The following is a 14,144-nucleotide window of genomic DNA, read 5'->3' as shown; positions in this document are numbered from 1 at the left end:
TAATATCACTAATCACTAGGAAAGTAAAAACTACAGTAAAACCCTATGTCTCATCTTTTTATCCAAAACAAGAATAGCAAGGCTATCAAATAATCAGATTCTGTGTCCCCTGCTAGTAACCTTGTGCGCCTTAACAGATGACTGGATAATGTTCACACAGTAAAACACTGGCCATCCTTAAAAAAGGAAAGCCCAGCACATACCCCATGAAGTAAGTTAAGTGCGTCATGGAAGGACAGCAGTTCTGCTGGCACTCATGCCCAGAATAGGAACGTTTATTGGGATAGAGAGTGAGCTGGTGGATGCCAGTTCTGGGGGAAGAGAAGTGAAGACTTGCTACCTAATGGGGATGGTGTCAGCTGGGGAGGGCAGCATGCTCTGAGGATGGGTGTGGTGACATCATTGCAAAGAAATGACAAGGGAAGCATCATGTGCTGTGAGTCTTGCCAGTGCAGAAAGGTCACTTTGAAGCTTTTACTTGGTTTTGTTTGTTTTTGAGACAGGGTTACTTTGTGGCTGTCCTGGAACTCACTCTGTAGACCAGGCTGGCCCAGAACTCCAAGATCTGCCTGCCTCTGCCTCCTGAGTGCTGAGGTTAACGCATGCACTGCCCTGCTTTGAAGTTATTTATATAATAGAACAGCATGCATTTGAAGTCTGGGTGGTGCTTATTCACAGTTTGAAGTCTGGGTGGTGCTTATTCACAGTTTGAAAATGCCTTTAAAATCCTTTAAAAAGGATTCACCTTATGTGCGGGCATAGTCCTATACTCTCATCAGGAGTTGGAGGCAGGATCATGGTTCAAGGCTAGTCTGAGCTGCATGAGTCCTGTTCTAACGACCAAGCGTGGCGGCTGTAGCTGTAGTAGCATGTTTACCTGCCATATGCAGAGCCCTGAGCCTTGCCTCTGTCCACAGGAAAGACTTCTGGGGTAGGGAAGGGGAGAGGGGCAAGTGAGGAAGGCCTTAGTCTTCTCTTAAAAAAAAAATTTTTTTTAATTCTAGATTGCGCTTGGCTTCTTTCGACAGTAGTGGAAAACTCATATGCAGTAGAGCGACTGGCTACCAAATCCTGACGCTTGAGAAAGACCAGGTACGTGTGCTTCTGCGCTTGCGTCTTGTGTGTTAGCACTCTCTGAGGCTCTTACATAAAACTGACACTAAAGTGACTATTCTGATGTGAAGATTTGGTGAATTTTTTAAAGTGAGGTGAAAATGCCCTGGTCACCTCTGCAGAGCCTGCCTGATCCAGCGCTGTAGGTCTGTGGTCCCTGAACCAAAAATAGGAAGCCCAAACTGTCATATTAAAACTAAAGTGTTTGAGTGCCACAGGAAGAGTTCTATCATAAAACAGTATTTTCAATAAATATTAAAATAAAATTACCTTGACTCTGTTTGTATGAGTGTATGTATAAAATACAAATGAATTTATGTTTAGAATTAAGATATTCTAAAGTCTGAAAAATACAGAATCTGACGCTTTGGTCCCAAGCTTTTCCGATGAGGGCTACTCTATCTCCTGAAACACAGGCTGGGGCCACAGAAACAGATGATCTGTGGGGGAGAGAAGGGTTGGTGGTAAGGAAATAAGTACTTTACATCCCGTCTTCACAAAGCTGCGCAGGCTTTCTCCATCCTCTACATGGGAGTGTTTGGTCACCTCTCACAGTGGATACCCCGAACATGCCTGGCAGCCTGGCCGGGTGTTTTCTGAAAGCACGTTAGATCTGTAGGTGATAGACATCCGTAGTAGTCTCCCTGTTGTCTCAGAAGTCATCTGTCATGTCTCCAAACGCACGTGTGAGGCGTGATGTGTTAGGATGAGGAGAAATGAAAGGTAGAGTGCTTAGTGGTGAGGAAGGGGGTTCTTTGAAAAGCAGATCGCATTGGAAACTGTCCTGAGTCAGCAGAGGACTTGCAGCCATGCTCCTCAGATGGGGGAGCCTGCACTGAGGGAATGTGAGACTCAGTAGCTGTGACCTCCCTGACCTCGGGAACCTCTCAGCACAGTCCCCACAGTGTGAAGGGGACAGATCAGGGCAGTGCTTGGCTTGTGCGGGAAAGGCCCTGAGCTCTACTGCAGAGCCACAGAAGAAGTGGGCCCACGTGGCGATAGTCTGTGAGAATGTCCATTTCAACAGATGTCTTCCTGCGCTGAAATTCCCTGTTGGCTCTGGGACTATCTGGAACTTCATAACCAACAGCCCCAGCTCAACGCAGCTGGAAAGCTAAAGGACTCCAGGCCAGGTTCACCATCCTTCCTTGTTATATTCATGTGACACTTTAGTGGCTCCTGTATGCCGAGTTGTATTTCCATGGTGGAGGGAATCCACACTAGCCTGTGTTAGTGTAGCCCAGTATGAGAAGCTATGGCATGACCCCAGCGTGCTGGGATCCTGAGGGAGAGAGAATCCCTAATCCAGGCTGCAGGGTTGAGAATGGGGTGATGACAGCTTTGGAGAAGCCCTAACTCATGCTTCAGGGTTGACATTGAGTGTGATGGCTGATGGCTCAGGGAAAGCTTGTGCTGAAAAGGTGAGCATGTGAAGTCTCAGGTGAGCAAGAACTGCTGGTCACTTTAGAAGTAGGAAGAAGGGGCTGGAGAGATGGCTCAGTGGTTAAGAGCACTAACTGCTCTTCTAGAGGTCCTGAGTTCAAATTCCAGCAACCACATGGTGGCTCACAACCATCTGTAATGGGGTCTGATGCCCTCTTCTGGTGTGTCTGTGGACAGCTATAGTGTACATCTATAATAAATCTTTTTGAAAAAAGAACTGAGAATTGGAGAGAGAGTCCAGTACAGGGAGAGCTGGTGTTCTGGACAGCAGGTTAAGGCTGAAGGCCTTTGATTTGTCAGTTATAGTATTTATTTGCCATGTGTTGCAGGTGTTTGTGCTAGAATAAATAAAAATACTGTAATTTAGATAACTCGTCTTTACTGGATATAAGTTGTCTCAATGTTTCTTACTATAAGAAATACACATACATCCATACATTGTATTATTTATTTGTATGTTTCTTTGTTTTAGTCCAGGCTGGATCTAACTGCTCGTTCTCTTGCCTCAGCCTTCTGATTACTGGTAGAGCAAGTGTGTGCCACTAATCCTGGCAGCGTATGCATTTCCTAATGGCCAGGTTGCAGCCCTCTGCAGTGTATCCAGTAGAGTATTGCATATGTGCTAATTTTTTACAGATGTGGAAGTGAATCCAGGGACTGGGAGGTGACTTAGTGGTTAGGGGCAACTGCTGCTCTTGCAGAGGACCTGGGTCCAGTTCCCAGGACCCACCTGTGGCAGCTCACAACCGCCTGTAACTCTAGATCCAGGGAATCATGTCCATGCACTAGGCACACACAGATTTCGCTTGTTTGATTTCTGGTGTAATTGGATTTCTGGTGCTGTTTGACTTCCTATGTAACTTGATGACTTACATTGTTTCAGCAACGTTTGTCACGTGCTGCCAGTCTTCAGTCTTCAAGATGATCTGCTCCTTATTCTCTAGTGATTTCTTCTTTTGGAATGATTCTTATTCGGAGCAGGACTCTGTAATAGTCATCTGTATTTTTTCTGCTCCCTTTATGACTTAATTTTTTACGTTAGATGTTTCTTTATGAGAGGATAGGCTTTGGTTTCATTCTAAACCTGTGCCAGTGCCTCACCGGGTAGTCCTGGCTGTCCAGAAGTTCACTGTGTGTGATGTAATGAAAGATACAGTCTGTAATGAAATGTCAGATGTGGACTAAAGTGAATAGATAGCCTGGTGAGATGTTCAGGAGCAAGGATGGCAGATGAAGGTCATGAGCGAGTATACAGGACACAGGGCTCAGAGGGAAGGGACTAAAGCTGCTTACGCCCTGAAGGCTCGAGTGAGGCCTAGATGGACTCTAGGCTAAACAGAGCTCTGAAGCAGTGAAGACATAACGCACAGCAGACAGTGTGGGCTCTCCATCTGGAAACAGCCCTGTGTGTGCTGTGGCCATGCAAGGTTTCCACAGCAGGGGGCACTCCACCATACAGATGCTTCAGTGGAGGCATACTGTGTGGCATTAAAAGGTTTGAGGATGCTGGAAGCCTTCTAGTGCCTTAGGGATTGGAGACCAGGGATTGTTGCAGCTACTCAAAGGTTGGTGTGCTTATTTGGTTTCAGTCAGTGTCCATAATGGCTTCCTCTCTTCCCTGGAGTTGGCGCATTGATCTACCTGAGGCCAGTTTTAACTGTGCTCAGACTTCTGACATCTGGTTTTCCTCAGAACCTTTGTTTTCTTAGTCTGTGCACAATTGTGGTTTTTTTCTTTTTCATCACTGTGCATGACTTCAAAGATTGTCACTAAGTTTAGTAAATGTACCTATGTTCAGGTTACAGGGACAGGTTTTGCCCAAGGCAAGGTGGCTCAGATGGCGTGCTGACATTTCTTTTGGCAGCACTGTTTTCCCAACTGCCAGGATGACAGTGTTCCAGTTTTATTCCCTGACATTGTCCTGAATACCACCTTACCTTTCAGGGAGTACAGAGAAATCCTGGGCTATATTTGTGCTCACAAAGAGTACAAGAGTTGTAGTCTTTGCTGGGTGGTAGCTATGCCTTTAATCCCAGCACATGGGAGACAAGGGCAGGCAGATCTCTTGAGTTCCTGGCCAGCCTGCTCTACAGAGGACAGCTAGGGCTACACAGAGAAATCCTGTCTCAAAAAAGCAAACAAAACAAGTTATATCCTTTAAACCTATTTGGTCACTCATGTATTCTAGTTTTAGTTGATCTTCATGGGAATTAGTGCTTCAGACTCTAATTAAACAGTGCTCACAGTATTCTCCAGAATATATATCATGACTGATGCTTACAGTGTATGAGATGTTCCCAAGGCTTAGATAATAGGAATGTTCATTTCAGTGTTGCTTCCTTGAAGGACTTCCTGTGTTCTCTGTAGTCCTGCTGACAAATCTGTGAGGTCCAGAGACATACACAGTATCAGTGGTGGTTCCCTTGTGGCTCTCACCACCAATTTTTGGAGGATGTGGCTGAGACTAGAGAATATATACATATACATATACATATACATATACATATACATATACATATACATATATATATGTGTGTGTGTATGTGTATATGTGTGTGTGTGTGTGTGTGTGTGTGTGTGTGTGTGTGTGTATCTGTGTTCTGGGCATGGTAGGACTTCAGGTAAAGGCAGGAGCTGTGCTGGATGATGACAGCAGTGGCTCCTGTCTTAGTCCAGTGACATGCTATACTGGAGACTTAAAAACTGAAACCAGGCAGGCAGTTTACTATGCACAGGGGGCTTAGCACTGTGCATGTGCTCCCCCTCTGCACTGTGTGATCCCCCTCTGCACTGTGTGCTCCCCCTCTGCACTGTGTGCTCCCCCTCTGCACTATGCATGTGCTCCCCCTCTGCACTGTGTGCTTATAAAGCATGCAGGGACTAGATAGTCTTAGAAGAATGAAAATAGCCGCCTGCCCCTGTTGAGGAGCTGGCTCTGTCCGCTTTAGTCCTTAGCACTGTCCTGTGATCCAGGAGCTAACATTGAGGCAGATACAGGTAACAAGCTCATACAGACATCTGATGGGCTAGAGTCTGCCCTTGCCGCTGTGCTGCTTCCTCTAGCTTACTTTATTCAACAGCTTGACTTACTGTTGACAGAAAAATGTTGTGATCTAGTTGTCATTAAACTTACAAATGTGTCTTGTAGGAGCAAGTGGTGATGAACTTGGACAGCAGACTGCTGATCTTCCCTCTATACATCTGCTGTAACTTCTTGTATATATCACCAGAAAAAAGAACTGAGAGTAATCGTCACCCAGAAAACCCAGGACACTGAGGCACGCATCGGTGGCCAGCTTTAACTTAATGACCTACTGCGTTCACGTCCAAGGTGACTAACAGTGACCGGCCTTATGAACTGTGTGGACGATGCAGATGTCCTCACCCTCATTACATTTCTATGCACATATGAAAAAGTATGTTAAAACCAAGAAAGCATCTGTCAAACCATATATGTTAAAAGGATATCTATCAGCTCTAGCTTTCATTTAGTAGCAGTAGAAAATTGCTGTAGGTAAATTTCTCACTTCTTTGCAACAAAATATAGAATTGATTTTGTGCTTGAATTTTGATCCTATCTAATGTTAGTGAACTTATTCATCTGTAAATGTGTTCCTGTTTTGTTAAGAGAATGCTAAGGATGTAGTTTGAGTGGCCAATCGTAAATGCTCTTTCAATCGGTGCCTTTAAAGCTGTCCTTTCATTTTTCAGTCTCCCGGTTAAGTCCTCTGTTTAGTTTAACCCTTTCCAGTCTCTGCTTCTTTTTAACCATTATTTCCTTTTTCATGGTTTGGGAGACTAAGCTTAGGAATTGGTTTTGTTTTGTTTCGTTTTGTTTTTTTATTCTAAATGTATGCATTTTCATATTTTTTAAACTTTAACTCTCCTACAGTTTTAAATGACAACAAGAGTCAGCTTTAGGACTTGAAATAAACTTGAATAAGGGAAATCAGTTTGATTCTGAGGATATTCCTTCGCCTTACGTGCGTGGTCTTGTCTGGCATTCCGTGTACTCTTACGTTATGAATTATTTATGTACAGAAACATCTTTAAACATTTTCATATTCTCTGATCGTTGGAATTTATGTTCAAATTTTAGTTGGGAATCTTGTTTCCTACTTAAGCTCAGGACTTTATAACCTCTGAACTGAGTGCCTTTGAGTCACATACGCAAATAGATTTCATGGTGAATGTACAGGAGGAGCTGGGAACAAAGCATTCATGTTAGAACAACGTACTTTGTCAAGGATAAGATGTATACGCATCATGACTTGTATGTGTTGGTTCCTTGTGTTTATTGCTATTGAAAATAGCCTTGATCATTGTCCTCCAGTCAGAGTAAGTGCTTTTGTGGTTGATGTATGTTTTTAGTATTTTTTTAAATTGGAATCATTTTTATGTATCTGTTCAAATAATAAATTGCTCATTTGGAAAAGGAATGTGCCCCTGTTTAAAGTGAACTTAAAAGGCTTATTGAAACTAGGTTTTTGGGTTTTGGTTTTTTTCAAGATAGGGTTTCAAGATAGCCTTGGCTGTCCTGGAACTCACTCAGTAGACTAGGTTGGCTTTGAACTCAGAGAAATCCACCTGCCTCTGTCTCCCAAGTGTTGGAATTAAAGGGGTCTACCACTACCACCTGGATGAAACTAGGATTCTTTTTTCTTGAAGTTCAATGTTTTTCCAAGTAATTGGTCCTTTGTGTTCGTTTTGTTTTGAAGCAGGATTCTATTATAGACTAGGAGAAAAAACAGCCAGGCTGGAAAACTGAATCAGTGGCATCTGGGGGAGGAGCTAGAAAAGTGAGAGAAGTCGTGCTTTGAGTTTGGTCACAAGGCAGGCAGGCTCTGCTGTGGACGCCTGCGGTACAGACTGCGTTGGTCGAGCTAGCGGGCTTCAGATTTAGGAAGACAACAGAATGTAGAAAAGAAAGGATTTGGCTAAGCTCTTACTCTCCAGCACACAGCACCTACTCCCACCTGCTTTTAGCTTCAAATGGTTTGAATGGTGGCTTTTCTCTCCTGGCAGTCAGTGACAGGTTCACAAATTATCCTTGTCTTTCAGAATTCCTCGGCTGTGAGTGTCTTCTCCCTCCTAGAATTGCCATATGGAGATTTCTAAAGCAATGATTGGGCCAGTAAGAGGCTACGTTTCTGCAGTGCCCCTAGCTATGATTATCTCTCCAGCTGCTATTGTTTTCTTTCAGAAATAAGAGATCTTTACTCTTCATATATTAAAAAACAAAAAACAGATACAGCACACATCTGTAATCCCAGCACTCAAAAGGCTGAGGCAGGAGAATCACAAGACTGTGGAAGCCTGGGCTGCATTGCAAGGCCCTGCTTTAAAACATCATCGTCAAAAAACAAAATATTATACTCAAATATATTTTTACAAATCTTAGAAATTAAAGTGTGAACATATCAATAACAAAGAGAACCCACTTCCTTCCACTTAGGTCACTGGTCAGACTGAAGTCTGTGTGGTTCCTGTTGGTTAGCAAGCTCTCCTGGTCACTGTCAGCTTACAAAGTGTGAGCAGTGTCAGATAACAGTTGTGAAGGCCGTCCTGTGTGGGGACTTTGCACTTGTCAGCCCTTTCACATGGCTTCTACCAAGTTCTGTTTGAGTTGGGTTTTTATTAAATGTTAAAACTAGAAAACTAGCCACCCACAATAATTTCTTTGGCCATTTAATCAGTTAAGAAGAGAATATATTGTAGTTGGGTTTTTTTTTAATTTTAGAATTATTTATATATATAAGTACCCTGTAGCTGTCTTCAGACACACCAGGGCATCAGATCCCATTACAGATGGTTGTGAGCCACCATGAGTTTGCTGGGATTTGAACTCAGGACCTCTGGAAGAGCAGTCAGTGCTCTTAACCACTGAGCCACCTCTCCAGCCCCCATATTGTAATTTCAGACTGAATTATTACAGAGGGACATGGGACACACACATGCAGGCACACATTTTCTTGCCTTTCTAAGGATTTGCCCTGAACCTTGGCAAGATGGGAAAGCAAATGAAAGCCGCAGTGGCCACCAACTTTTCGGGTTAGATTTTCTTCACATGGGTTCTCACTGTGTAGTCCACGCTGGTCTCAAACTCAAGATCTTTGTGCCTATGCTTCCCCGGTGTCCCTGCTCTAAGTGCTGAGATTACACACTGCCCTGCTAGTCACACTGGAAATACATTCCTCAGGCATTAAAGTTGGTAAGTGTGATGTGTGAGGGCCTCTGTGAGCCAGGGCATCTTTTCCAGAGTGCCATTCTACCTCTCCTTTGTAGCTGTCACACCACATGGTACACTCTGGCCCCTGATACCACAGCCTAAGTGGGTTTTCATTAAGTTACCCAGTCTCTGCTATTATACTCAATAGACTGCGACACCACCCAGATAAACGTCCTTATCTCCAGGTGTTTTTCTTTTAATTAATCTTTCTGTGTTAGCACAAATTGTCCACTGAAGTACCCCAAAACTACTACTCTCCCACCCCTAAGGCTCTACAGAGGCTCGACATGTGTCCTCAGGTGACCCTAGGTGTCACCTCCCTATCCCCCTCACCTCTTGCTCTTACCCTTAGATGTGCAGAGACCCTCCCAACCCCCAGCCCAGTTCACATTCCCTTCTTGTTTTCAGGCTGGTTCCTACTCACATCTGTTCCTTCTGGAAGTTCTCTGTATGACCCTCCCCCTTATTTGTGCCTTCCTGGTGTCCTGTTCCTTGTGGCTACACTTCTGAAGTGCGTCTTTGTCTGTATCCCTCTCACACCTAAAGCCCCTCAGACTTGTGTATTTGATATATAGGTATGCAATACATGTGAATAGTGTGACAGTAGTGATGTTTTATTTTCTGATGTTTTCACACCTCGTGCATTGCTGAGAGGTCAACAACCTTTTTTTTTTTTTGTCTGGAGCTGAGGACTGAACCCAGGGCCTTGAGCTTGCTAGGCAAGCTCTCTACCACTGAGCTAAATCCCCAACCCCGAGGTCAACAACCTTAAAACTCAGTGCCAGGGCACCAGTGAACTCCTTCACATGCGCGTCTACACAGAGCAGCCAGTTCAAAACTTACTTCCCCAACCACTTCTTTTAATTTTTTTTAAAGATTTATTTATTTATTATATACAAATACACCGTAGCTGTCCTTAGACACACCAGAAGCAGGCACCAGATCCCATTACAGATGGTTGTGAGCCACCATGTGGTTGCTGGGATTTGAACTCAGGATCTCTGAAAGAGCAATCAGTGCTCTCAACCACTGAGCCATCTCTCCAGCCCAACTTTTAATTTTTTTGAAAGTTGATACATGTGTATGAATGTTTCCCCTGCATGTATGTGCACAATGTGTGTGCCTGATGTTGGGCATTGGATCTTCTGAATGGAATCATGAATGATTGTGAACCACCATCTGGGTGACTGGGAACAGAACCCCAGTCCTCTGAAAGAACAAGTGTTCGTAATTGCCCAGCCATCAATGCTAGCCTTGTTGTCTCTTTCAGCCAACTATCAAGCCAGGCCAGTGTTCCCTTTAATCGCTAATGGACTAGGTACCAGTTGACACACATCACGTGTCCCAGGGCCAGCTATGATGATTTAAAATCTAGCTGTTCGTTGCATGACTCAATTGTCATCTTGCTGGGATTTAGAATCACTATGGAAACTAATCTCAGCAAATCTCTGGGGGAGATTATGTCTATGTGAGGTTGGGGTATGGGGTGACCTGTCCTAAATATAGGTCGTACTATTCTGTGACTCAGAGTCTTGGACTGTACAAAAGGAGGAAGACTGACCTACAGCATTCGACATTCTCTGCTTCCTGACTACAGATGTGGCTGTAACCAGCCACCTCAAGATCCTGTTGCTACGCCCTACCTGCCATGCTAGATTCTGCAGTAGAACTCTGAGCCAAAATAAAGCACCTTCTGTAAGTTGCTTGTGGTAAGCATTTTGTCACAGCAGCAAACAAAAATAAAAAAGTAATACAGACAATGAGCTGAGCAAACAGTTGAGCGCAGGTACAGGTGAGGCACTTACAGTACACCAAAGATTCTACCAGAGTCTAGGTAGACCCCAGCGGTTTCCCAGGGTTACCTGCAGGAGCATGGGTGACAGCTCAGGAAAGCACTACATCCCTGGATCCCCCTGCACAACTCACAGCCAGCACTCAGGAGACTGAGGAGGACCTGCCTCCAGTTCAAAGCCAGCCTGTGCTACAGAGTGAGGAGAGAAATACCCAGTTAAAAACCTCATAGCTGCTGATGAGATTGGATCTGCTTCCCAGGCAGAGCCAAAAATGCAACCCAAAAGGAATGGGAGGAAACCGGACCATACACACAGCAAGCAGTGGATCGTGGGGCAGCAGCCAGGATCCAGAGTCCTCACCAGACAGCCAGTGAATGAGCCTTACTTGGGACGTCCCAGCGTACAGAGCTGTAAGAAACAAATTTCTGTTTATAAGCCACCTTCAGGAGCCTGAACAGATGAGGATGGCCCGTGTTATCCCCTAACGTACCATACTTTGCATTCTGCATTTAAATCTGCAGTCGGTCCTGAGTTAAGGTGCAGTGGACAAGGTTTAGGGCAATACTCACCAAATCATTGGTGAATTTTGTCAAATGCTTTTCTACATTTTATTATTTTGGTTGTAGTTTTTCTTTGCCCTGTTTTTCTGATGAACTAGACTGAACTTGATCGGTTTGGTGTAGTTCTTTTGTATATTAGCCAGCAGCTCACTAGGATTCCTGTCCTACTCGGTACGTTGGCCTAAAACAAAAGGAATGTATTCCCTCACAGTTCAAGAGCCCCAAAGAGCCGGCTCCAGCGGCTGAGACCAGGGTGTCAGGCAGCGTTGCTTCCTCTCCAGCTCCCCATGAGGAATCCACTCCCTGCCTCTTGGCAGCTTCCAGTGCTGTCATTCTGCTGTCAGCCTCCCTGCCCCTGGAGACTCAGGACCTGCTCCCCATATCGACCTTCCTCTGCCTGCCTTTCTGCAGATCTTTGAAACAGCACTGAGGACCCTTATGGATCATCGAGGGCAGCAGCCTCATCTGTACGTCCTTCTGTCCCACAGGGCAACATCCACAGGCTCAGAAGATGAGGACCAGGCATGTGTGGTGGCCTGTCTACTGGCCAAACAGTTTTCTTTCCTCCTCAGAACCCTAGCCCTGTGAATTCTGATACTGGGCTCTAGCAGTGTTTTCATACTCTTGAACATACTTCTGTAATTTGGCTTCCTTTCAGAATTCTCTCTGTTTGAGCCAACATGTTCCCTGGGGCAAGCCTTAGTCTCCTCAGGACAAGCTTCTGATGCCTATAATTCACAAATTGCTTCCTGGTCTTTATTTCTCATCTTTCCTCCAGGTCTGTGTTCTGTCTGCATTTAGTCAACTGTCTGGCCCAAATATCTACTTGGATGTGTGTGTGTATTTGAAACAAGATCTTAGCATGTATCTGGCCTCTAATTTGATATGTGACAGGCTGGTCTGGAACTTGCAGAGGTCTCTACTTGTTAACTTCCTCGAGCATGCAAGTGAAAAGGATTTGCCAGCATGCCTGCATGTACTTAATAGTGTAACTATCAAAATAGGATTTGGGGGGCTGGAGAGACGGCTCAGCAGGTAAGAGCACTGACTGCTCTTCCAGAGGTCCTGGGTTCAGTTCCCAGCAACCACATGGTGGCTCACAACCATCTGTAATGAGATCAGATGCCCTCTTCTGGTGTGTCTGAAGACAACTACAGTGTACTTATATGTAATAAATAAATATTTAAAAATAGAATTTGGGGGGCTGGAGAGATGGCTCAGCGGTTAAGAGCACTGACTGCTCTTCCAGAGGTTCTGAGTTCAATCCCCAGCAACCACATGGTGGCTCACAACCATCTGTGATGAGATCTGATGCCCTCTTCTGGTGTGTCTGAGGACAGCTACAGTGTACTTATAATAGATAAATAAATCTTTAAAAAAAAAAAATAGAATTTGGGTTTTCCTACAAGCTGAAGAAAAATCAGTTTCTCAGAATGGAATAAATGTACACAGAGGGAGCTCCATTGGATTAATAAGGTGGCACTCGGGCAAGAGAATGTCCCATGTTACTCCTTGGCACAAGCGCCCTCAAATAATAAAGGAAGCAGCCGCCCACTTTCTTCTGTGTGTCTTCCATATGGACACCATCAGTGTTATGACTGTTAGAGACAAACCCTGACTTTCTCAGTAACCAAAAGGTATATATATATATTCGAACTGGTGAGATGCCTAAGCAGGTAAAGAAGCTCGGCACAATGTTATATGCACCTATGTGTGTGTGTATATGTGTGAACAAACTTGTATTCATATCACAGTGAAGTAGGACATAGCACAGTAGGTAATCTCAACTCTTGGGAATATTATTTACAGAAACCCTCCTAGAAGATCAAATTAGGCTGAGTGGCCTTTTATCCTTCTGGAACACACTGGACACTATCCACACTGTGAAAATGTCCTGTCATCTGCTTCCATGATGAAGACTGCAAGCCTCTTGAGGCACAGACCACGTCATCCCTCCTTTTACCCTAGTGCTGCCTGAGTGCAGTATCCATCGTTCAGCAGGCACTCAGAAGTGGCCGCTAAACTAATTTCATCGTACTTCCCAACCACTTTTGATCACCCATAGCCCCCATGTTGCTTTGCTCTCTTCTCACACCTCGAACGCACAGTGCTTTGGCTTCCCCTAATTCCCCTCTTGCACTGGGGACAGTGACTTCAACTTTCTGTAGTGTTTATTCAAGATTATCCCTAAAACTGCCTTTTAAATGACGAGAGACTCCTAATGCTCTTCCACACCTTGACACACATTATGCCATAATCTCAAAAATATGGAAGTCAGGCCTCATGGTGGGAATTCTAGTTAAGTTGAGAACAGGTATTAAAGAAGCTTACAAAAATGTATGTATTTAATTGTGTTTACTTTTTTTTACATGATGACTTGTGGACCAAAGGTTTTCAAACTAAAACTAGCCTCTTCTGCCTCCTCCCAAGTTTTTGTTCTAAAAGCCAAGCCTCAGCCTTTGACTGGCATCACCTAGCATTGGTTCCATCAGTGGAGGCTGCACTTCCATTCACTCTGTGTGTGTGTGTGTGTGTGTGTGTGTGTGTGTGTGTGTGTGTGTGTGTGTGTGTGTGTGTGTGTGTGCATCATAAAGCCTTTCATTTGGAAAGTTATGGCAACATTCTGGAGGTTCTTTTCAGGAGTAGGATGGAGTCTTTTACTTAACAAAAGTAAAAAGGCTGAGAGATGGCAGAGTACAGTTGGTAAGAGCATTTGCTGCTCCTTTTCTCAGTGCCTACTGTCAGGAGGTTCTAAATGGCCAATTGCATGGAATACAAGCCCTCTTCTAGGCTCTAGGGACACCCACATACGTACAAAATTAAAACTTTCTCACACCGCCATAGTAGTCCAGGGTGCTATCATCTGAGAAAATTTAAAGCTGACTTAATAAGAATCACGTGCAAAAGTCAAAAATCAGCTCATGCTGATTAGAATTCATGCGACCTAAACACTGTGATGCACTCTTTTAATCCCAACACTTGGGAGGCAGAGGCAGGCAAATCTCT

General features: G+C 44.4%; 1 protein-coding gene and 1 long non-coding RNA gene across 4 annotated transcripts in view; both read left to right on the top strand.

Annotated features, from left to right (window-relative positions):
- The window catches only part of Gmcl1 (germ cell-less 1, spermatogenesis associated), a 39,220-nt gene extending 32,225 nt beyond the window's left edge, over nt 1-6,995 (top strand). For 2 of the 3 annotated variants that reach the window (XR_015685573.1, NM_001033931.2), the window contains 2 exon segments: nt 1,005-1,092; nt 5,705-6,995. Coding sequence is in view for 2 of the 3 variants with exons in the window: in NM_001033931.2 (NP_001029103.1) it covers nt 1,005-1,092; nt 5,705-5,833 (217 nt within the window). In the remaining variant the exon portion in view is untranslated. 3 annotated transcript variants of the gene reach the window in all.
- Nucleotides 6,996-10,313: 3,318 nt separating this feature from the next.
- On the top strand, nt 10,314-12,511 carry LOC147994943 (uncharacterized). The gene is made up of 3 exons (XR_015686773.1): nt 10,314-10,480; nt 10,838-10,988; nt 11,550-12,511. It is a non-coding gene; the product is annotated as an uncharacterized LOC147994943 (long non-coding RNA).
- The last annotated feature ends 1,633 nt before the right edge of the window (nt 12,512-14,144 follow it).

The sequence above is a fragment of the Rattus norvegicus genome, chromosome 4, assembly GCF_021556685.1.
Source record: "Rattus norvegicus strain SHRSP/BbbUtx chromosome 4, alternate assembly SHRSP_T2T, whole genome shotgun sequence".
NCBI lineage: Eukaryota > Metazoa > Chordata > Mammalia > Rodentia > Muridae > Rattus > Rattus norvegicus.
Note: the sequence above shows the minus strand (reverse complement) of the source record. Positions and strands in the feature narration are given on the sequence as shown.